This window comes from Leptosomus discolor, chromosome 3 (assembly GCF_034619465.1).
Source record: "Leptosomus discolor isolate bLepDis1 chromosome 3, bLepDis1.hap2, whole genome shotgun sequence".
NCBI lineage: Eukaryota > Metazoa > Chordata > Aves > Leptosomiformes > Leptosomidae > Leptosomus > Leptosomus discolor.
The window spans coordinates 25,392,048-25,415,472 of NC_141393.1; the positions used below are offsets into that span (position 1 = coordinate 25,392,048).

General features: G+C 39.7%; 1 protein-coding gene across 1 annotated transcript in view; it reads left to right on the plus strand.

Annotated features, from left to right (window-relative positions):
- Positions 1-21,591, plus strand: part of SPTLC2 (serine palmitoyltransferase long chain base subunit 2) — a 76,534-nt gene extending 54,943 nt beyond the window's left edge. The window contains exons 10-12 of the mRNA XM_086462413.1: positions 13,482-13,617; positions 15,698-15,827; positions 20,779-21,591. Coding sequence (XP_086318539.1) covers positions 13,482-13,617; positions 15,698-15,827; positions 20,779-20,898 — 386 coding nt within the window. The 3' untranslated portion in view covers positions 20,899-21,591. The remainder of the gene's footprint in view (positions 1-13,481; positions 13,618-15,697; positions 15,828-20,778) is intronic.
- The last annotated feature ends 1,834 nt before the right edge of the window (positions 21,592-23,425 follow it).

Below are 23,425 nucleotides of genomic sequence, written 5' to 3' on the forward strand. Positions count from 1 at the left end.
TGTAAACTTAGTATTTATTGAAGAGGAAGGAGTTTCTGAAAAGTGCAACTGTGAGGGTGCTCAAACGTTGGAACAGGCTGCCCATAGAGGTTGTAGAGTCTCCATCTGTGGAGACAGTCAAAACCCAACTGGACGCAGTTCTGGGCAACCTGCTATAGCTGACCCTTCTCATGCAGGTGGATTGGACTGGCTGATTCCAAGACATCTTTTCCAGCCTAAAGGATTTTATGAAAAGTGAAGTTAGTACCTTCCACAGCAGTAGCACCCTATTTTCAGCATCTTGGGACACTTTATATTTTTACACAGAGAACAATAAACCTGTAGAGCTTCTTTTATGTCCCACAGATGCTTTTTCCAGTGCTGTTGGACCATAGTGAAGGGCGCAGAGTGGATGTTTATAGAGTCATTATCCATGCAAGATACATCCTAGAATGACCTCATTCCACTTCCTAATGATATCAATTCCTGCTGCTTCATAGCTGATTTGTCTGTTTGCTTGTGTGCATTTCCAATCTCTGGTCAGGGAAGCTGACTTGTCCTCTGATGAGATTCCTTCTAATCGTTATGACAAGCCAATACAACATGGCCACCCTACTAGACCTGGGCTGGCGAGAGTAATTCTGGCACCCCATTTCTTGAACAGACCGTAGATATATTAAGTATTCCCAGATCTGATTGTGCAGAACTCAAGAGGTCTTCATCAAAGCCTTGGGAACCTCTGTCTGGAGTTGAATGATGCTCATGTCTAGAACACCTCTGTTACAAAGGATGTGCTAATTGGTTAAGAGGGCAGGATTCAAAGGGACATTCTTATCTTGCTGAGTAGGCTGTTTTGTGCCATGTACAAACTGTTATATGTCCCTGGCTCAGCAGTTCTGGACTAGCTGTTTAGTTACTGTCTTCAAATCTGCCCGTTGGCTAGATAGGTTTCTTGGGTCTGCCTTGGCCACTTAGATTTTCGAGATGCCATTCTCTATGTTCAGTCACCCTGTAGCCATGAAGTACCAAAGCAGTCCAATAAAGGTGTTTCCCTTAGGAAAAAAGCTACTTTTCTAAGGCAAGTTCTAATTTTCATTCCCACTGTACTTACATGCCTCATCAGGGCAACAGTTAGTTTCTCCTTCCTTCTATGAGGATTACTTTTCTGGTGATCTTCCTACAGAGGAATGACTAACAGCTTTTAGTAGTAATTTCTTTCTTCCAGGTGATGTTTGACTTTCACCTGAGTCAGGATATTATCTTGCATTTTTGTTTTAAGCTTTGTACTTCAGGGCTGAAACTTTACTTGCCACTATGGAGAGCAATCAAGTCTGGTCCAAGACCTCAGTTTATCAGTGGCTGCAGTCCCTGCACGGACTATTGGGATTGGTTACAGAAGAATATTCTCTAGTAGTGGAAGCACACTCTGCTAAAATATTGTAACATAGCCTGAACTAACTTAATGTTTTTCACAGATCTTCAGGTCAGTCATCTCATGTTTCAGTCATGGCTTCATCAAAATCTCTGCCATTGGTACAGTATCTGGTAGTGATGCTACATTTGATAAAGCAGCCCTTCATTCATGTACATTTTGAAGACTTGGACCCACTGTGGCTAATTGGAATGACAGGATGTGCTTAGAGTCTTCTATCCTGTGGATTTGTAGATGTACCCTTCTTAAGAAATGTAAATTTTTGGTGCGTTATTCTTATGCATAATAAACTCCCTCTGAGTCCTTAGTAGGTTGAGAGAGTCAAAGGACACTTATAAGGCTGAACATTAGCCTGTTTTCAGTCATGCTGGGGAAGATGCAGGTTGCTATACAATTGTGTCAGCTACAAAGGCAGAAAGTATAAAAGCTGATTACTGCTGAAGTATGTGCATCCAGAAGATTAAATGTGTGTGTGGACAATATAATTAAAGAATTATTAAAAAGTCATTTTCCTTCTTATAATCTTAACAAGTTTCACCATAAAAAACGCTTTCAGCCATTCTTGCTCTGGACTGAACTCTGGCATATTAGGTACTCCCCACTGCTGCCTCCATGGATAGGAGCTGTAGGGTAGTTTGGATATGCTTTTAAGCACTGAGATATCTGGTTCAACTGTACACAGAAATGGGTAAGTGGTGGTAGACAGCCCTTAAGTTCTGAATGGTCTGGCTGGTATGTGTGTGAATCCTGATCTGCCACGCGGTAGCTCAGTAAAAATTCATAGCTGGAGGTATGCCAGTGTGTTACCTTTCTGCTTCCAGAGCTCTGCTATTAGCCATTGCTGCTTTGTTAGCTATTTGTACAAAAATGGCACTGAGTCTGGGCAAAATTATGTTTGTCATCTCACTATAATGACTAAATATTAATAATTGCTAAGTTCTAGCGTTTATAAACATCTCTAATGGAATTTACTCGTTTTATGAATTTGCAACTATTAGTAAATGTTTGGTTTACATTGGGTTTGGGAGGCAACATTGACTGGATTTGAGGCAGGATGGTCAGTTAACCTCTTTTTTCTTTCCTGTGGTGTCAGTAGCATTGTACTGGTTTAGTCTCTCTCTCTCTCTAAAGCTTGAGTTTTCAGGATCTTATAAAAGGCATTTTGCTGTAGAAAAGCTGTCTCCTGTAGTTTCATAAACATTGGCTTGATTTAAATCAATTGGTTTTAATACTGCTTTTACTAACTCCTTAAAACGTTTGTTCATGCTGGTCTCCTTTACACATGTATCTTATTTCAAAGTCTCTCTGCTCACATGATGAAGCCTGCTGTTTAAGGCAAAAGATGACTAATCAAATAATTGTAATACCGTCATGGCTGTGCGTGAGAAAGTGGCCATCTTAGCTGACTTAATTACCATGTCATTTTGTAACATCTTTGTGTCACCATATCACAGAAAACATTTGTCATGGGCTAAGGCTGTTGTTCTCACTACTGTACAGGGATCATGACTGCTTTAGAGAATTTGCAGTTTAAATGATACACAGATCAGGAGAGCATGAAGAAATCGGACTTACCCTGTTAATACAAGTACTGTCTTATTGGCTACAACAAGGTTGGGCAATAATACCACTGTGATGTTTAGAGTGCGTGTGCAGCCTGATCATTCAAGTTATTTTCTGGTCACCAACATAGAGTTTCTATTAATAGAATAATAAACTGTGGAACATGTGTTATTTTGAACAATTAGTAAGATCATCTGGGAAAGTGCCTCCATTGCAACCTTTCAGTACTTAAAGGGGGCTTATAAGAAAGATGGGGACAAACTTTTTGGCAGGGCCTGTTGCAATAGGACAAGGGTAACGGCTTTAAACTAGAAGAGGATAGATTCAGACTAGATGTAAGGAAGAATTTTTACGGTGAGGGTAGTGAACCACTGGAACAAGTTGCCCAGAGAGGTGGTAGAAGTCCCATCCCTGGAAACATTCAAGGTCAGGTTGGACGGGGCTCTGAGCAACCTGATCTAGCTGAAGATGTCCTTGCTCACTGCAGGGGGGTTGGACTAAATGACCTTTAAAGGTTCCTTCCAACCCAAACTGTTCTATGATTACACACTTGACCAAGGTCTTTTAAAACTTCTTTCAGTCAATGTATTTTAAATGGTAGTTCTTTAACAGATCATATCTTTCCAGTCACATCAAGAGACATGATCTCTTCATGATGAGAGCTGCGTCTCTTTATGATGAAGTTTATCGTGCAAGCAGACTGCCTTGGAGTTCTCTAAATGCAGCTGGTAGTTGCAAAGTCAGAAAGTGCAAATATAAAAATACTCCTCTGAGCTTTGGAATATGTCAAAGGCTTCAATCTCACCAGTATATATAAACTCAATAAGTACACAATACATGCATCCAGCTGTTTTTTGGCATGCCTTTAGACTCCACTGGAACTGTTTAGCTTGGTAGCAAATGCAAGGACAGATACTTAATATTAGCATAAATTTTGTTTCTCTGAGACCTTTCAGTGCCAAGAACATTAGCCATAATTTTTCTTTTCCATTTTCTGTTTCTGAATCTCCTTGGCTTTACCATGGCCAATTTTTAAAATCAAATTTAACCTTTTCCCTCTTTCCTTTAAAGCACTGAGCGTTTTTACCATCATCTCTGCAGTGGCTCCATACTCAGTACCCATGTAATCCAGGTAAATCCCCTGCATACAGTCTTGTTAAAGAGCCATAGGCATGGGGTTAACTCAGAATGGTCATGAGCCGAGCCCTTCACCGCTTCTCCTAAAATAAATCATTGCTAATGCTGCTGCCATATGGCCAACGAACATGAGCTCTCAACGGTCTTTTGATTTCCTAATTCATACTTTCAAGTGTGCTGGCTCTTAAACCAGGCTCCTTCTCCCACATTATTTGTAGTTTATCTCCTGAGTGGTGAACTCTGGAAGGACGCAAGTGTGTCAGAAGAATAAATAACTTGACTCAGCTGTCCGGTGAGCGGTTCTTTAGCGTCTCCTGGCTGAATTAAGCATGGCTCTACCATGATGCAGTATAGGCTTTTTGGGGGGGAGCGCATCCTGGCAGCAGGTCGCTGCTGCTTGGGTACCACAGAGGGGGGCTGTAAACTCCCCCTCTGCAGCAGTGGCCCCTAGTGAAAGATGCTCAGTCCTTTTGGTGACCCCAGACTTTAGACGTAAAGCCTAAAGACTCTTCCCATTTCCAAGCTTGTTTTAAACGTGGGTCCCCAATGAGTCGCTTCTCCCTTCTGACAGGTTTGCTAAATACTAGAGTTTGAGCTATTAAACAGTAATATAATAGCACTGAGTTAGGAATTATTCTAATTAAGTTTCTCATTGTTTTATAAGGTTCTCTAGGCATTTGCCCGAGTGAGCTGGTGCTTTATAATGTAAAACTGGGGGAATATAGTATTCTGACCCATAGTTTTTAATGTGTCTTTGCAATCTCAGGTTAGGTTGTATGAATGTATATAATACTTTTCTGAAGACCTGTAATGAAAATCTGCAGATGGCATCTGAAGGGAAGGATGTAAAATTCTTACTGCAGATGTTGGCAGCAGTGAAGTGCTCACATGTGCAGACCTAGAGGACGCAGGTTGGTACATGTGGAGCCACCTTGTCCCTGGAACTTAACAAACAAGATATGAAAAGTATTCTGAAAGATAAGAAATCTGCATGTAATTTATAATAATATGATCTGTCAGAATAACCTAGTGAAAACTTTGCTTTAACATCACTTTTTTTTTTTGAGGCTGAAGTAGGTTGCTGTAGGAGGTGACCTTTCCATTATGTGTGAGTGAGCGCTGCCTTTGGCAGCATTGTGCATGTGAGTTGGTTTTGATCCCTCTTTCTGCCTTGGGATGTGAATTCGTGTTATGAGTCTTCTTTCTGACTGATAATGTTACAAGCCTCTTAAAATCAGCTCTGGCAGATATTACCATCCCAGATCCTTAAACATCTATTACAGCATTTTTGACAACATCATGCTCTCCCTGTCTCTTAGTACAACTTTTCCATAAAAGGTAAAAGCGTTGGCATTTAATCGGTGTTGAACTGGTATTTTGTTTAGTATTCCAGTGTCTTTTAGTTCAAAATCTCACTCTACTTTCTCTAGTTTTCAGTTCACTCACTATAGCCCTTAAATAGGTACTGCTTTGTTTTGAATCTGACCTTTGCTTCCAGTCAGATATTCTGAAGTCGTCCTTGTCCTTTCTGCTACTTGACACATCTAAAAACATTTTGCTATTTTTTTTTTAATATTGTGCAAATGTTGATAGAAGTCATGCTTGACTTGTGCTTTTCAGGAGAAGCCTTAAAGAGGGAATTTTCTTTATCTTATATGAAAAACATGTTCGTGGCAGTGAAAGAGTAGTAGTGCTTTTACATCTTCTCAAAAAAATGAATTGGCTGCTGTGTTGTTGTAATGAAGAGGTATTTACAAGTATAGTGTCCAGAAAACAACTTGACTTACTATGTTAAGATTGCGAAAGATCTTCATAAGCCCTCAGGAGGCAACTTAGCTTCTGAAAGCTTAGTGGAGAATCTGTTAAATCAGCAGAAGAATATCGAATTCCTGGTTGAGATTTGAAAAATGCTTGTTTCCAAAACAGAGTATGCTGAATTATGTCTTCTACCGAAACAGCCAACCAAAAGACGAAATGCAGGAATAATAAACAGAATGGAAGTATAAGTCTTTGCAAAACCAAGAGAATTTTAATATGGAAAAACTTACAAGCTTGAATATATTATAGCATCACTCTGACTTGAAGAAACAAACTTCTAGAGAATGATACATGTCACCAAGTTTTCATCACCAGTTTACTTTGATTGAAACACTTCCAAATATCTGAAAATGTGGGCTTTTTGAAGTAGAAATTATCTCTCATTTTCTTCTGTTTGGCCCATTGGTAGCAAGGTATATGCAGAAAAAGCTCTATCCGTGCTAATGAAATAGTGCTTTAGCTGTCATAGATGCTGGTGCTCTCAGAAAAGCAGCCATGAAATGTTGCAGCCTGGTCCATAACCTTGTCATGTAGGATTTATTTAGCCATCTTGTTCTCTGTTTGGGGAGCAGGACAGGATAGCATCACTGTGTTCTGTGTACCTTCACAGTGGATTGTGGTTTGTCTTTTTTTTTCCCTTCCTGTTTTCAGTGATGGTTGGCTTTTAGTTATGTACATGTCTGATAAAAATCTTAGTAAGCTTGTGTGTTCAAGGATTTCCATAAAATTGGGTTGTAGGTTGGTCATGCCATTTGGCAATGATGGTAGAGGCTACAGGACATACCCTTTCCACAAGCTCTTCTTATTCCACTCAAGAATATGGAGGCTCATTTATTACTTAAGTAACAAGCAACAGTCAGTAAACATTACTGCTCAGGTTATAAAATGCCTTTCGGCATTGTTTCCTGAAAAAGTAGGTTGAGATCTGCCGCTTTGATTTCCTTTCACACATATGCGTGCACGTGTACACACACAGAGCTACCATAATCCACATGAGCACTTAGTTGACCAAGTACCTTCTTTGAGTTAGCTTGGTTTTTATTTTTTCTTCTGGACAGACCAGAAATTAATTAATTTCCCTGGATTGTGGCTGTAAGGAGAAAAGAGGACAAGAAACCTGCCCATGTAAGCAGTCCTACAAAATTAATGGCCCTCCTAGCAAAGTATTCCTGCTGAGGTCATGCTAACATCAGTAAAGCTGTGGTATTTGTCAGGGTAAAATTACTGCCGGATAAATCCCTTCCTTGACTGAAGTAAGCTACACCAAGAGAAATGATTCTGCCACAAATTAAGCATGGTGCATCTGTCAATAGGTGATGTAATGCTTCTCAGCTCCAACACCTCTGCACTAGCAAGAGTTTATAAGATGGGACAAGCTTGAAAAAATGCAAAACGAATTAGAGACTGAAAGTAACTCTTGTGCAAAGAATTAATAGAGTGTTTTCATCTCAAAAATGCCTTATGATTAATTTGCCCTCATCTTCTTTACTTCTTGCAGCGATTTAAAAGATGTCTAATATGCTCCAGCCAATGTTCTTAACAAAACCTACTTCTTTTTAGATACATACTGAGTCTTATAAGAGGCAGTGCGCTACTATCGGAGTACATCTTCACAAGTTCTCACAGAATTCTTACAAATCTCTGCTAGTAAATGTTTAATTTCATTGATTGCATAATGAAAACTGGAACTGAGGGGGTTCCATTATGTTACAGTGTGAACTGTTATTGAGAGACTGAGTAATTGGGGCAATAAGTATGTATCATAAGTGGAATGATTCTGCATGTACTGAATAGCAATCTATTCATATCAAGAGTTTTCTTTTATTCAGGATTTTTCATTTAATCATTAAAACCAAAGGTGCTAGCCTTCAACTGGTATGTAAGATAAAGGTGTGAAATTGCTCATTTTAGCATAGTTGTCCATAATGGCAGCAAAAAACCCCAGGTTAAACTAAGACCACAAGATTAAAACTCTGTGTCAAACAGCTACAAGATTAGTTAATGAAAGAATATATAGTAACTTCATCATAGCTATCTAACGTGAACTGCTATTTGTTGACCAACAAGAGCTGTGTTGTAGCTTGTGCATACGGTTAACAGCTTCACTGCTCAGGAACCATTTTTAAATGTGTGTCCTACTATGTTGCTTTGAAGTCTTTATAATAATGAATTTAAAATGTAAATATATAGCTTCCTTGTATTGTGTCTAGTATCTTTGTTTTAGATCTAGGTGACAGTGATCCCTAGTGTGACAAGCAGATAAAATCCTGCTTATGTTTTTTTGCCCATCTGAAGTTGGTTTGCCCCTCTGGAGTTCGGCGTGAGTCAGTAGTCTGTTTTTGTACAATGCAACATGCTTCTTATTTCTCAAGAAGCCTTGCTGATGAAGTGTTTAGAAAGACAGATTTGTGATTGCTCTCCAGTTACTGCCTAGACATCACAAGAGGCGGGGGAAAACAAATACATCCTGACTGAACTGAATTTTCTTTTGAGTCTAATACTATCAATGATAGCTTATTCATCAGCCTTGATAGATAACAGGAACATTACAAATATTAGATCTTTGTGGCAGAGTAACTTCCACAAATTCTGGGTCATCTTTGTAGAGATTTTTTTTTAACATGGAGTAGAGAAGTTGCACAGATCTCGGCTCTAAAGTGTCAGGTTTTCGATTTTTTTTTTTTTTTTTTTTTTTTTTTTTTCTCTCCCCAAAGACTAAGTTCATCTTGGCCTTGCAAAAGTTTTTAGCTACTTAGCAATTGCTGTGTAATTATTAAACTGCCTTTTGCAAATAAGGGCTGTCTAAGAATCCTTGCAGTATTTGGACTGTTAGCTTAAGCATTAACTTCTGTGATATAAAGAGCCGTGAGGCTAAATACAGGTGAGTTTCTCTGTTTATGTGCCTCATCGATAAACCCATCTCAAGAGGAGTTTAGATTTGATGTGGTGGAACGTACAGCCCCCTTTTTTTCCTGCAGATAACTAGGGTAAGTATCAACTTAATTTCTGCTTCAAGAAGAAATTTCCTTACGTATCACCTAGATAATGTTTTCACTGTAACTTCTGTCTTTCTGAGCAACATGACCTCTAAAGCAGAGGCCTTAAAGTGATGAAGTACCATTCTTTTAGCCTGTGGGAAATTTACTTTCCACTAGAGTTGTGGGAAATGTGCATCTTATGTGCCTTTAGATTCATAACAGAGTGCTTTCTCTAGGGTGTTAGAATATTATTTTTTTTCAGGGAGATGCTGGTTGCATTTTTTAAAGAATATTGCCTGCATTATATGTTTGTAAGACTTGATATGCCATATAGTAAAATGTTTGAGAAGAGAAATACTCTCAGCACAAATCTAGAAACACTCTCTTTTGAAGCTTGTTTAGAAGTGGGCAAAAGTTTACTGTTTGTATTGGAAGGTATGTGCTAAGTATTGGAAGAATGGTAAAAATACTGCAGTCACTCAGACATTACTGTATTGGTTTGGCTGATGGTACTGAATGCTTCTGCTGCAGAAACTCTAAGCCTGACTTGTCTGTTCTGTTAAGACTAGAGTTCAGTTGCTTAGGGTTTGTAAGTGCAAAAGCATATATCTGGCTTTCTTGGCCATATAGAGTAGATAACAACCATACAGAGTAGATAACTGGGATGTTGTGGGCAATGCCTTAGAGCAAAGGGTTGAGAGGAGCTCTGAGTGACTTCTTCAGCAAAGCTAGAGCTCATCTGGGAGTTCACACTTGATTATTAGCACCTGGGGTAGGAGCGCTGCAACTGTACCAGGTATTCTGCACTTAGTGTACAATAAAATACATGTTGGTATGAAAAATGAGCAATGTTAATTTAAAGTGACTGCCTGTTATCTTGGGCTGGTGTAAGGTTATTTTGGGTAAAAGCACGTTCCTCTTACGAAACTGTCAGCTATAAATATTCCGCCCATGTTAGCTAACCAAGCAGAGGTAATTCTTACGTTTCTTTTCTCTGTTCTTTTTTCTTTCTCTGCTGAGTCCACACAGCTACACCTCCAAGTTGAGGGTGGTAAAGGTTTCTCCCCTTTAGGTGGCAAGTGACCTTTATTTCTGATACAATGGCAGCGAGTTCTTTAGAGGATACATGTGGGCTTTAGACTGAACGATGCCAGGCTGGTACAAGCAAGGAAGTGTTTTACTAAATTGCAAGAGCAGTCTTGTTATGATTGTAGTAAAATTGCAGAAGGGGAGAAGTTAATAGTTAATTCTCTAATTCCAGTGTAGGTCTGTCAGTAGCTAGTTTAAGCCATTTACAGGACCCATAAGAGACTTCAGATCAGTTGCTGATAAGTGATTCTAGTTTTCCAGCCTTTTGAAGAACTCAGTTCCAGTAATCCTTCCTTTCTTCCCCCTTTCCTCCCCTCCCCGAAGGTCATCACATTCCAGTATCCTAGATGAAAGGATGTTACCAGAATCATTGCACAACTCCTATGTGAGAACAATTGGCAGGGTGGTGTCTGAGCTGGCTTTTTTTGCGAGGTCTTAAAAATGAAGCTGCATACTGCCAAGAAAGCCAGCTGCTGGAGGATTGCTGCAGTCCTGGCAGTCTTTCTAGCCCTACAGTTGAATAGATGTGGACAGAGCTTTTGAGTTTCGGATGACGTTAGGGTTGGAAAGGGATTTTGAGGTTATGTCTGAATGCTCAAGTACTGCTTAGGTACAAGTGGGATTAGCAGTGGTACCTAGTCACTGCGGTCTCCATGCACTGCTTGTTTTGTCTTCGTGGTCCCAGGAACATGGTAAAACTGTAGTAGCAGTTAACAGCCTGTTACACTAGTGTGGACCAGCGGGGCTGAACCAGCAAATGTTAACAGAGCTGAACACTGTGTGTATGCTTGTTGCGTAGTATTGCAAATGGTATTAAATTAGCATGTGGCATCACTCTTCAAGTACAGGATTTTGTAGTTAATAGGAGACTAAATATGTTGAAGTGCAGAGGAGAGTAGTTGAACAGGATGCAGGGAGAAAGTAAAGTGGAGGACAAGGAACCTGCACCCAGTTCTTGTTCAATTCCTGGTGCTTTACTTCACCTCGACTTTACTTCACCTCGACTTCTCTTCAGATGGTAGTGACATGTGGGTAGTGAGAAGACACCACTGAATATGTTTTCAAGTTCTTGATAATATTTCTGTAGCCATGGTGACAAGCTTTTAGAGAGGTAATAACGTCATTAAATTGACTGATGGTTCTGGAGCAAAGTAAAGGCTATTAGGCTTTTGAGACCCACAAACCTGAAGGAGGCAAGTGTCTTCCAAATCTGTCAGTTGCTGTAGTAGGTGATTATGTCTCTGTAGAGGACTGAAAGACTGGCAAATAAAATTTGTTTACATCTCAAAGCACTCTTCTATCTATAAGGACAAATCTTTTTATGGGAAAGAGTTTAAGGAAGACTGTGAAGCGGCTGCCAACTACAAATTAAGGTTGCTCTTTAATCTTTAGCCTAGAAGGCTCCCAACAACTTGGAAAAGGATGTAAAAGTGTATAGGGGAAAACTATAAAGGTGCTGAAATTCCTGCTGCTTGAAGCGCTGTAAATTCCATGCTTTATGAGAGCATGGAGAGAATGTATGTATGGAAGAAGCTGCGTTGCTGATTGTGGGAGAGAGGCTGATCACAGCAGTTGTATTGAGCTGCGTACATTACCTTACTACTCTTAGTGGTGAAATCTCATGCTTATTTTGATGGGTTTGTAGATCACTGATTTGAAACTTTGTCAGAAGTTGTGTGTTTCTGTATAGGAGACATGTGGATGCAGCTTTCTCAAAAGACATCATAGGAGCGCTTTTCTGCATGTAGGTTGCTCTGGACACGTGTTTTTACTGATTGTCTCAATGTTAGAAATGCAAATAGGGGCTTTTAGCCCATTATCTGTATTATCTTGCAGTAGGCCTGTTTCTTTTTATTTTGTTGGGGGTTTTTTTTTTTTTTTTTTTCAACTCCACTTTGCAGTCTGGACTATTTAAAATAATCAAATGATTGGTCTGAAAATGTAAAAGAAAGCTGGGCCTCCACCAGAGGATCTCATCTGAGCCAATTAAAAATGAGTTTCATAAGCACAAGATGCCTTTGTGTTTTACTGAAATCTTACTGCTTTTGGGGGAAGAGGAATTAAGCTTCTGCTTCTCTGGGAGAGAAAAGATTAAGAAATAATGCTGTTAATGGAGGAGAAGAGATGTCTTAAATAGCAATGAATGCTGTTAAAAATACCAGCTTCTACCCACTAATGATTGGCCAAATTTTGCAAACTTAACAGGTTTCATATTTTTTTATCTTGCATTGCCTTTGATGGGAATTTGTGTTTGATTGCATGGTTGTGGGTGTAATATCTGATACTCTTGGCTACAAAAAGTATGTAGGTTCTTAAAATTACATTTGTTCTGGCCTAGGGCAGAGCTGTGTGGGTGTTGGATGTTTCTTTGAGACCTGACATTCCTTTAGGTTAATCACCTTCTGGTATCTACAACTTTAAAGGAGGACGATTAATATCTAGCAGCTGACTTCACTACATGGCATAGATCTGCACTGCTGTAGATTTAATGCTCCAGTATATGACCCACCCGTCTCGTGAAGGCAGTGTTTAGATAATCAGTTATCCAGAAATATACTCTGTGGATCAGAGACAAGGAATTATGAATGTTACTTAGTCTCATCAATGGCATAGTGTTTAATCTATTCAGCATATTAGAGTATTAGTTGATCAGAAGTGCATTAGCATCTGCTTAGGTGAGATGGTGTGGATCTTTTTCTGGCCAATACAGAAATGTAGCCTAGCACAGTGTACTAGAATTTTACTAACTGATAAATAGTTGTCCTATGTGTATCTGAATAGCTGGAATATTTAAATTATACTAGCTGTGTAATGTCCTGCGTACTAATTTTGACAAATGTAAAAAAAAAAAAAAAAACAAACCACCCACCACACAGAATTTGCTGAATACGTGATAAACTGGCTGCTGCTGCTTATGCAAAGTGAGCTGGATTGTCAGAAGTAATTGGTTTAATTTAAACCCAGCTCATTTTAAACGAAAAAGGTTAGGGAGCAGCCACATGATCAGTTCAGCAAGCAGATCTAAGGAGGAAAGTAATAATTTCCATTAATACAGACAAGCAGGATAAAACATGGTGAACAGCCCCAGCCAATTCAGCAGTTTCCATTAATGATTCAAAGCGTAAGCAAACACTTACCAGCAAATTTTGAGCAACTTCTGAATCTTGTTTAAAAGCAGGTAACTACCTTGTTTTGCCAGGTACCTCTTGATTAAAACCTGATAAGGAGAAACTAGGGAGTGCTTGGACTTGATGGTTGTGCCTGTCTTAGTCCATTCAGCTACAGCCTTATCAGAAAAAGTGTGATTAATCTTGATTACATGAGGGAGTAGAAACTGTGAATTTTAGTTTGCATTTCATTTTAACACTTCCATAAGCACAAGTGGTACCTTCATAGTTTGTCCTTTAGCTAGAGGTCTTTTGTTGCAGTTATGCATGTGATTTATGACTATTGTGTTCATGGTCTTCTCTTAATTTCTTCTCTAGGGAAAGCGCGTGTGCAGCAGCTAGCAGAGAACACAAGATATTTCAGGAGGCGACTGAAAGAGATGGGCTTTATCATCTATGGAAATGAAGATTCCCCTGTTGTGCCTCTAATGCTGTACATGCCAGCAAAAATTGGGTAGGTTTGACAGGATAACTTGTCATCAACCTCCTTTAAAGCTAGGGTGGTACAAAAGTGTTAAGACTTGTTTAAATATAAGAAAAGACTGGTTTGATTTTTGTGTTTTATGATCATTACTGAGTCTTATAAAACATGGAAACTTCCTGTAAGTGATCTTGAGAAAATTGAGGCTTGAAGCTTGAGGCAGGGAGAAAGCACTTCAGGGAAGTGATTTTGCCACTACATGCTTTGTTTTAAAAGTTGGCGCTTTTTTTTAAAAAAAAATTATTTATATGTAAAGTGTATATATGTGCTAAAGAGAAGCTGAAATTGAAGGGAAATTAACATTAAAAGTCACTGGAAGAATCTTTCAACGAGCTACTGGATCAGAAGCCACCAACGTTTCCACAGATGAACTCTGAAAATTTAAAAGAAGAAAAAACAGGGGGGGCAGGACATGATGGGACACAACAACCTGTATTTGATGGATCCCAACTTTTTTTAAGAGGTCTAGATTTAATAGCTTTGATATTGTTATTATAAATACTAATAGAACTGTAACATATAGCTTTATAAATGCTTATGGACTTGTGGGCTGCTGTGTGGATAATTAAGGCTAAAATTCTGCAAGCAGGATATAAAGTATATATTTCAAATTTTGTGCAACATAACCAAAACCCTGATTTCAAGGACGACTTCGCTTTGGTAGCCACTTTTCAATGTCCGTGCATAATGCAGTGCCCAACCACCACTTTCAAATTTGGAAAGGGATAGCTTTATTCTAAGTCATTCTGAATATCTCTAGTGCTCTTCTAGCTCAGTTAGGCTTCAGTCTGGATAAACAGTCTGGTTCTGAGAGGGAACAAGCATCTTCTCGGACTCTGCATGAAGCTAGATACAGTCTTCTTCCACCCTTCTTAGTACAATGAAATTTAAAGGGGCTGTGACCTTTATGGGTGTGCCATCCAGCACACAGATACGTGCTGTTTCTACTGCCCAGCTGCTCTACTAGTCAGTACAATCTTTTTTCTGAAAATGTTGGTGGAAGTGTTTGTTACCTGAGCAGCTGGGCCAATAACTTACTTAAAAATGAGCAAGAACACAGAGCTCTGATGAGAGTTGCCCCTTAGGATCTGCATCGGGTCTACTTCATCCTTTCTTTTTCTCTTGTAGTCTGTTTTTAAAATAGTTTGAGAGTACTAAATGGATACAAAATGAAGTGTATCAGGGTGCACCTATTTAAGAGGAAAATCGATGTAGCAGAAGTAGAAGGCAGACAATTTAAACATAGTAAAAGGATGTTATCTTTATACATCCTTACAAGCCTCTTAAGTTCATTGCTACTTCTCAAGACAAGGTCAGATCAAAAACGATTAACCATTTCCTGTAGAAACACCCACAATTGCACTGCCATTATGGAAAGGATGGAGATCTTCATGACTCTTATCACATAAATTACAGCCACTAATTTCTTAAATCCCCATAAAAATTTGTTTTGTTGAAGATACTGTGTGACAGTTGTATGAGATTTTTGCACCTTCCTTAAAAATATTTGGTATCAGGTTAGATGTTCTCAATTTACTGTGGCAATTCAATGGTTCCCATGATAGGCACTTAAAAAGCAGTACATTCTGTGACACCGTAATGTACTTTAATTGGATTAAACTGGTGAAAACAAACCATCTTGAAACTGCAGAAGCATCTGCTTGGGGGGGGTTGCAGCATGGGGGATTCCTTTTATAGTAGAACTTCTGAGCCAAAATCCCTGTTTCCTGTCGGAAAGATTTCCAAGCTTAGGTTACAAATCCATTTAGAAACAGCCTGCTAAAAGACCAGCGTCTGCCACATACAATCTTTCAGCTTTGTTAGAACTTAATACAGTGAAATCTTTTCTGGAAGACCACCTTGGGAATGAATTAAAAAAAGGCTTTTATGAGCAGGCATTCTGCCTCTAAAAGAAAGCACTGGAGGCTCCAAATTGTGATCTTACAGGATTGCTTCAACAAAGGCCTGTATGGGTTAGCATAGTGAGACCTTCGTGCTGCTGCTTTGCCTCCACTGGTATCATTCTGATGATCTTCATTGTTCTCTCTGGCAGTGCGTTTGGGCGTGAGATGCTGAAGCGGAACATCGGTGTTGTGGTTGTGGGCTTCCCTGCCACCCCCATCATTGAATCCAGAGCTAGATTCTGTTTGTCTGCAGCTCATACCAAAGAGATGCTTGATATGGTAAGTGTCTCATCTTGTCTTCCTTCTGCTCGTGCCTGTTATAAACAGATACAATTGTCTATTTTTGTAGATTGGTTCAATGTTTGGTACACAAACTAGTTGAACCTAATGTTCAAAGCTGTATGTAGTAGAGCTAGCAGTGATTCCATCTTTCCTTGTGTCAACAATGCAGAATGGCTGCCTGCAGTAAATCTCAGAGACTTTCTTTTCCTATTTTAGATTATGTGAGAGAGTCTCATTCCTTTGAAACAATGCTTTTTCCCCTCTTAAGGGGCTCTAACTTCTACCAAGTCTTTTAGAAGGAAAAAATTATTCTTCTGACCCTAGATGCAGAAGGTAAGGGGGAAAAAAAAAAGCCTGACAATCTCCAAAACATCTATGTTCTTCTCAAAAGCAAGTGCAAACCTTAGCACGCGATTACCTCTGAGAACTTTTATTCCAAAGGTTACTATTCGAGTTCTTGCCTACAGCTTCAGAACACTATCTTAAATGATCCTGTCCAAAATGAGTCTGTGCCATGTGCAATGCCTTACTGACCTCTGCCTGCACTAAGCCTGTTCCAGCAGGGATGGAGGTTCCCTCTTAAGGAGGCCTGCATCGCAATTAGGAGATACTGCCTTAAAATTGAGGATGGAAGTTACTGTCTGACTATTATAGTTGAAAGGGGATTATATGAATAAGCCTGATCATCCTTATGTTTTAGTGTGGTAACTACATTCATTTTTGAGTCTTTGGAATAATCTTCTTTGATGGACATGTACATGAGTTGTCTTAGATTCTGTCAAAGTTCTCCGTTGTATTTTTTTCCCCCACTTTGCTGTTCTGTGACTCGGAACCTAAGCTAGGTTGAGTCATGACCTTGGATTTCAGTGTCCTGTTCAGAGACCTGCTTGAAAGAATCCCACAGGACATGGTCCCAAAGAGAGGATGTGTCCAGGACAGCTGGTTGATTTTTCACCACACACCCCCCCCCGCTGAAGAATGGTCCATCCTGACTTACAGGAGAGCAGCTGTAGTGGGAATCCTGCACGGACATGAAATGCAGCAGCAGGCAGGGCTTTTAGGGGAATATTAGTAGCAAAAGGAAGAGCAGAGAAAATGTGGGACTGCTGTTGAATGGCAGAGGGATCAGGTGACAAATGACAGGCAAGAGGCCAGGGTACTTTGTGACTTTGTTGCCTCAGTCTTTACTGATGAGACTTGCCTTCACGAATCCTGGTCCCATGAAGTCAGTGGAAAAATATGGAGCAATGAAGACTTACCCTCGGTGTGAAGGAGTGTTCAACTAAGGGAGCATTTATTTAAAGAAACTGAACATACACAAGTCCATGGGACCTGATGGGATGCACCCACAAGTGTTGAGGGAGCTGGCTGTCACTGCAAGGCTATTCTTGATTATCATCTTTGGAAGGTCGTGGTGATTAGGAGAGGTTCCTGAGGACTGGAAGAAAGCAAGTGTCACCACTGACTTCAAGAAGTCAAGAAGCGTGATCTGAGGAACTGCATGTTAAGAAGCCTCACCTTGATCCTTGGGAGGATGATGGAGCAAAAAAAATCCTTGAAAGTATTTTCAAACACTTTATGGACAAGAAGGTGATTGGGAGTAGTCGTTATGGAGTTATGAAGGGGAAATCATGCCCAGTGTCCAGATATGGTCACGTGGTAGCACTTCAATATGTGAACAGCAAATGGGACATGTAAACAAATACTTACTAATGTCTTGTCAAAAAAAAAAGCTTCAAACTTTTCACACTTCACTGCAATAGAACATTCAAATCAATAGCTGAAAGTGGCTCTTTTTTATATCAGTTATGTTAAGAAAATAGTAAGGCAGTGGTGTGTGCAGATTGGTGTATATTTAGTGTCATTTTGTGTCAGTTAATCTGCCATGTATCTGTGGTGCTATACTTGCTGCTTCTGAGTTGTTTTTGCCTTGTAAGACCTGAGAGATTCTGCCCTGACACTCCAACAGCAGACTGCTTAAGGAGTTCCTTCGCAGCTACTTGTCTTTCTACTCTTCCCATAATTATCTCAAATCAGTTGTTTCTGATCCAAATAAAAGTTCTAAAACAGTGTGTTTGGAGAAGGTCCTCTCCTTCACTTCCTTTCTCCCCATATAAAATAAATAGTGTCACAGTCTTGGCTCAGAGCATGGTAATAGAACTGAGTGCACTGACACAAATGAGGGAGCAGTAACTTCTGGCCAGGTGGACATGGGGGGATGAATTGGAAGAAGGGGGAGGAAGGAAAAGAAAGAAGACTGAAGTCTCTGAAATCATACTGCTGCAAACTGAGCTACAACTGAAACTGCGAACTTGATGTGCTGGCACTACCTGAGCAGTCTTGCTGATGGTCAGATTTTTGGTTTTCTCTTAGTGACTACCATAACAAGCTGATCTTACTTGCTCTCTTTCAAAACCAATCTGTAACTTTTATTACTCTGCTTAAGAAAGCTCTCTTCCTGTCAATTCACTTACAAGTCTTTCTGCTTTCCAGAAAATGTTTCAAGTTTTGTGCATTTAACTGTAAAGACTTATTTCTGGAGTACCTCTGTAGGTGCTAAGTGCTCTAAATAGAGGAAATGCTTCTTCACTATATTAAGGCTTGTCTGCCTAAGAAAATTAATCCAGGACAAAATGAGGTGTGAATTTTGAAGCAAATGAAGAAATCCTGATTTAGCTTAGTATGTGGAGGCTTTGTTCCAACTTAGTGTAATCCACTTTAAGGTTCAAAACAGCTGCATGCTCTGAACCCAGAGCATTGGCAAGAGGAGTTAATAAGGAGCAAGCCTTTGTGTCAGTGACTTTGTGTTGTGTTTTGTGATGCAGTGAAAGGGAATTGATTTCAGGCAGCTAATCATTAAGGCAGCCCTCAGATCTTATCCCTCTGCTGAACTGTGGCAACAATATCCAGGAGGAAAAAAATGAATACACTTGGAGAGCTGGCAGAGAGCTTCTTCAAGTCAGTGACAGAGAGGAGAACTTGGTAGCCCATCCATGTGTGCGTGGATGCTAACTAGGGCTGTTACAGCATTTTTTTCTAAACAAAATTTATCCAGGTTTGGAGCACGGGGAAGAAAAGCTTGTCTTGTAAATGCTGATATTTGTAATGCTTCCTCGTTCTCATTAAATAAACCCACATGATGAGGAATAGTTCTCAGTTACCGTTTTATGTAAATAGAACTTCCTTGCCTGAAAATATTTGGCTCAGGATCAGAGTGAAGTCCTTCATAACCTGCATCCCTGTGGGCTGGTGCTTTCTTTTCAGTGATGAAAAATATATTACACTCTCCTGAAGTCAGAGTTCACCAATGCCATTTCCGTTGTAGTCTTTGCTGGTCACATGGTCCTTTTTGTTTTAAATTAATAAAATCCTAAATCTGCATTCAAGAATAACAGTTAACAGACTCTTTCAACAGAAATTCAACCTTAAATTGTTTCCATATGGGATCTTTACTTAAAGCTCTGGCAAACTGTGCCCACGCTTTTGTATTGTTTTTTGTTTTTACTGAGGTCCAACTTTGGGTTTGTCGTTCCCCCAGATTTTAGAGTGGAGACATTTTTGCTGCCAGATATAACAAGCACGAGGGGCCATTGTTTAAAGAAAACAAAAACTTGAACTATCCATCCAGGAAGGAAAAGCATGTAGGGGTATTAACCCCCGTCTGCCAACTATTCTCAAGAGACAGGCATTTGACCCAGAACATGTTAAAATCGGAGCATTAATGTTGAATTAGTGCCATTCTAAAGGAATGCTGAAATTACCCATCTGAATAAATTTACAATTCAAAGGAGTACAGAATGCCACCTTTGAGTTTAAAAAATCACATTGGACTTGAAGTCATCTTCTGAACTCATTTCTTTGTCACTTGCCTGTATAAGATAATTAGCATCGTGTACTGTTGCAGATTTGACTGCAGCAACAGATTTATTTTGTACCTTGCTCCACTAATGTTCTGTGGAGAAATTAATTGAAGTTTAGGGTTTGACTTTTAACAAATCCTATTGTGAACCAGTGTCTTATCAAAGAAACCGCAACATAAAGAAAGTATGGTTAACTGAGCCGGGAGTTTCCTCATTTCTTATGCTAGCAGATGTTTGATCTCTAGTAAACTTCGTAACATTTGCATTCATGTCAAAATGGTGAAAGGTTGGGTTAGATCACCAGCAGTGTTCTGCGCCATCAGTAGCCCAAGTGTTGCCTTTGTGGCAGCCTCAGTCAATGGGACTTGCCTGCTAGGGAGAAAATGCTTGGGATGATACCCAGAATAACTTTTTTCTTTTATTTCATTCCTTGGATAGGCTGGCAAAAATCTCCCATGCAATGTTGTTTACGATACAGAACTTGCACCTCTAGTTGTATGTGGACAATGCAGATTAACCCGATGTAGATACAACAAAGGCATCAGTAGAACTTGTTAGCACAATATTGCAATTTGCCTTTCGCTATCTTGCAATTTAAAAAATTCAGTAGGTCAGAGATGGTATACTGACACGCATACTGTTTTCATGCTGAATGGTACATAAAGAGGAGTCAAACCTCCACATACTTTTTTTTTTTCCTGCTTCAGTGTTATTGCTTCTAGGAAGCGAGGAACATTGTTCTCAGTTTTTTCTGTCTATGAATAGTCATGGCTTTTGGGGGGGATGACTGTGAAATTTGAGTTAGTATTGCTGGATATTATGATCCTGATTTGGAGGTGGAGTAGTCAGGTGGGTGCAGAGTCACTTTCAGTTTAGTGACCAGTGCTGCTCACTTGTCTCGAGACTTCTGAATGCTAAAATCAAACCCAAATCATACGCACCTCTGAAACTACAGACTTCTAGCACAGTAAAATTTCACTTAAGTAAAATGACTGTCAGAGTAGTCTGCAGGTATGCAAAAAGGACCATGTGCTAATAACTTGCTTGTGTCTGTCTCTTCTGCTGATCTACTGTGGTCTCTTTCTCAGGCTTTAAAAGAAATCAATGAAGTTGGGGATCTTTTGCAACTGAAATATTCCCGTCACCGTTTGGTACCTCTCTTGGACCGGCCATTTGACGAGACAACATATGAAGAAACAGAAGACTGAACTCCCTCCGTGTGCCTTGGTGGGAGGGACACACCCCATGGGACCTCCGTGGCACACAGGCCACAGTGTCCATGAACAACACACTTATGACTGCTTAGTATAAAAGACATTTCCTCACAATACTGAAGTGGCCACATCAGCTCAAAATGGCATTTTGTAAATAGGGAGACGAGAAAAAAAAGCTTTGATTCCTGTGTCTTCAGGGTCTGGCCCTAGAGGTGCTTGGCTTTATTTTTTTTCTCGTTGCTTTTTTTATTTATTTGTCTCAATGAGTTCACAGCAACCCGAGCTGGCTGTGGCTGACCAGCTCAGACTTTGTATGCACCATTAGCCTCCTAAATGCTGGCTGAGATGTTGTGAGCATGTGTGACGCTGGCATGGCAGCATTTCCAGTGTCACTGCTAGGTGTCTGACCTTCCCAATAACAAGTGAGCTGACCTGTCTGTTCTTGGAGACTTCCTAGAGAAACTGTTGATTGCTAACTTTGACATATTTAACAAGATGGATAATCAACCGAAGTTGGTGGTTTGTTTGTTGGGTTTTTTTTTCTTTTGCAGTTACTTGGGTTTAAAACTTGAACTTATCCTTTTTAAAATAAATGTGTTGTTGACATGTCACTGACAGGACCATTGTTCCCAAACATTATTTAGTTTTGTAAGCCACAGGCAGAAGGACTTTTGGGACTCTAGCCTCTTTTCCTTCCCAGTATGCATAGCAGCTTGTCTCCTGGTTTTGACATTAATTGTCCTCTTGATACAGGGTAAGTGATGGAGAGGGTTTTTTTTCATTACTTTTTTTAATGGACTGTGTTTTCCTTCTGACATACTACCATTTTAAAAAGGTGGGTTTATTGTGTGTTGCTTTCTCATCTTCAGGTTAATTTCTCTTGCTTTAGAATTACTGTGAACAAATCGCTGCTAAGTTCTAGAAGGGTGTTCTTGGGGTTAAGTAAACCATAGCAAGCCTTGTGCTCCTTGTTAGGACCAGAACCCCTCGATAAGCAGGCCTACACAATGGATGACTGTTAGGAGAACCACTTATTTCATGCAGATCTGTGAAAGACTGATTGCTACCCTTTGCCACACTAATTCACTGTTTCTTGTCATATATGAGGTGTTCTTCATTGGTCTTGATGCACGAGGCTTTTACGCAAAGAGTATAGACAGCTTGGATCTTGTATCATACGTTATATTTCAGCTGGCCAGCAAAGCCTGAGTTGGCAGCTGCGTGTCTGTGTAGGCCTTCCCTGAAAAGAATATGTCCTCACAATTGTGTTGAGTTTGAGATCTTTATTCTTTTTACTGTTCTGTTACTGTGAGATCAAATTAATGTTCACTGAGCCAGTTGCGGTTTGGAATCTTTCTTTGCAAGTTCCACACTTTTACAGTGATTGAAGTTTAAAATAGACACCTTTGCTCTAGCACACCTTAGAGGCAGTCTGCTACTTAGTCATTGTATCTTGAATTCTTTCAGTGAACAGAATGGATCATTGAAGAGGTGCCAAAAATTTTGTAACAGGAGTCAGTTGCAATATAGTTTGTTTCTGTATTTTATACCTTTGACACCTCTCAAAGATAGTAAAGCTTCAACATTGTGTCAGTTGGGTTGGACCAGCTCTTCAGTTTGGTTTAGCATGATGTTTTTTGCAGGTGACTGGAGTTGTCTAAAGCAGAGGGCAGCTCAAACCTCTTTGCCTGGTGCTGCAAAAAAATTAATGATTTTTTTGAAGTTCTTTTATGTTCACTCTACAACTAACAGGGATGAGCACTTTGGTCACTAGAATCAAGCAATTCTGCAGATACATCTGGTGATTTAAAGCAGAATTGGATTCTATTTTATAGAATATCTACATGTGTTTATAGATCTTACTCCATTTTAATGTAACAGAACTTCAAAACACTGATTCAGTTTTTTACCATTGCATTTCAGAAATTTAGTTAGATGAGAACTAAAATTTACCATTTCAGAATAGTTCCAAGTAACTTTCTATCTTAGTCCACTAATGTTGATTTGCTCACCTTCTGGAGCAAAGTGTGTGCACAGTCCAAGAAGTCTGTAACCTGTATGCGCAACTTTTGATAGCTGTGGAGCAGTCTTGTTTGTTCAGCCACAGAGTGAGTAAACTGCAATTACATGAGCTTACTTTCTCGCCTGCATTTTGCCTAGGCCTAGCTCTAACACTCCAGCAGATGACCTGCTTTCTGACTTCAAGAAGCTTTACCTCAAAGAATTATTGCCTTTTTTTTTTTTCTCTGGATTGTAGTAGGGAACAAGAGGAGGTTAGTGCAGGAAGCCCAGACTCCAGCCCTGGTCCTTTTGACTTGATCGTGGAACGGTTTAAGATCAGACAAAACCGACCAACTTGAAGGCATAGGCATGGGTCAGTAGGGAGCTGTTTTGAGCATTCCCAGAGGTACAGCGTGCTTGTGTCTGCTGTGTAGTCAAGTCGGTTTGAAAACTGTGACTCATTAAGTTAGAAGTGGGTTATCATAGATTCTACGAGTCTTGAGTCTTAATTTTGTCTCTG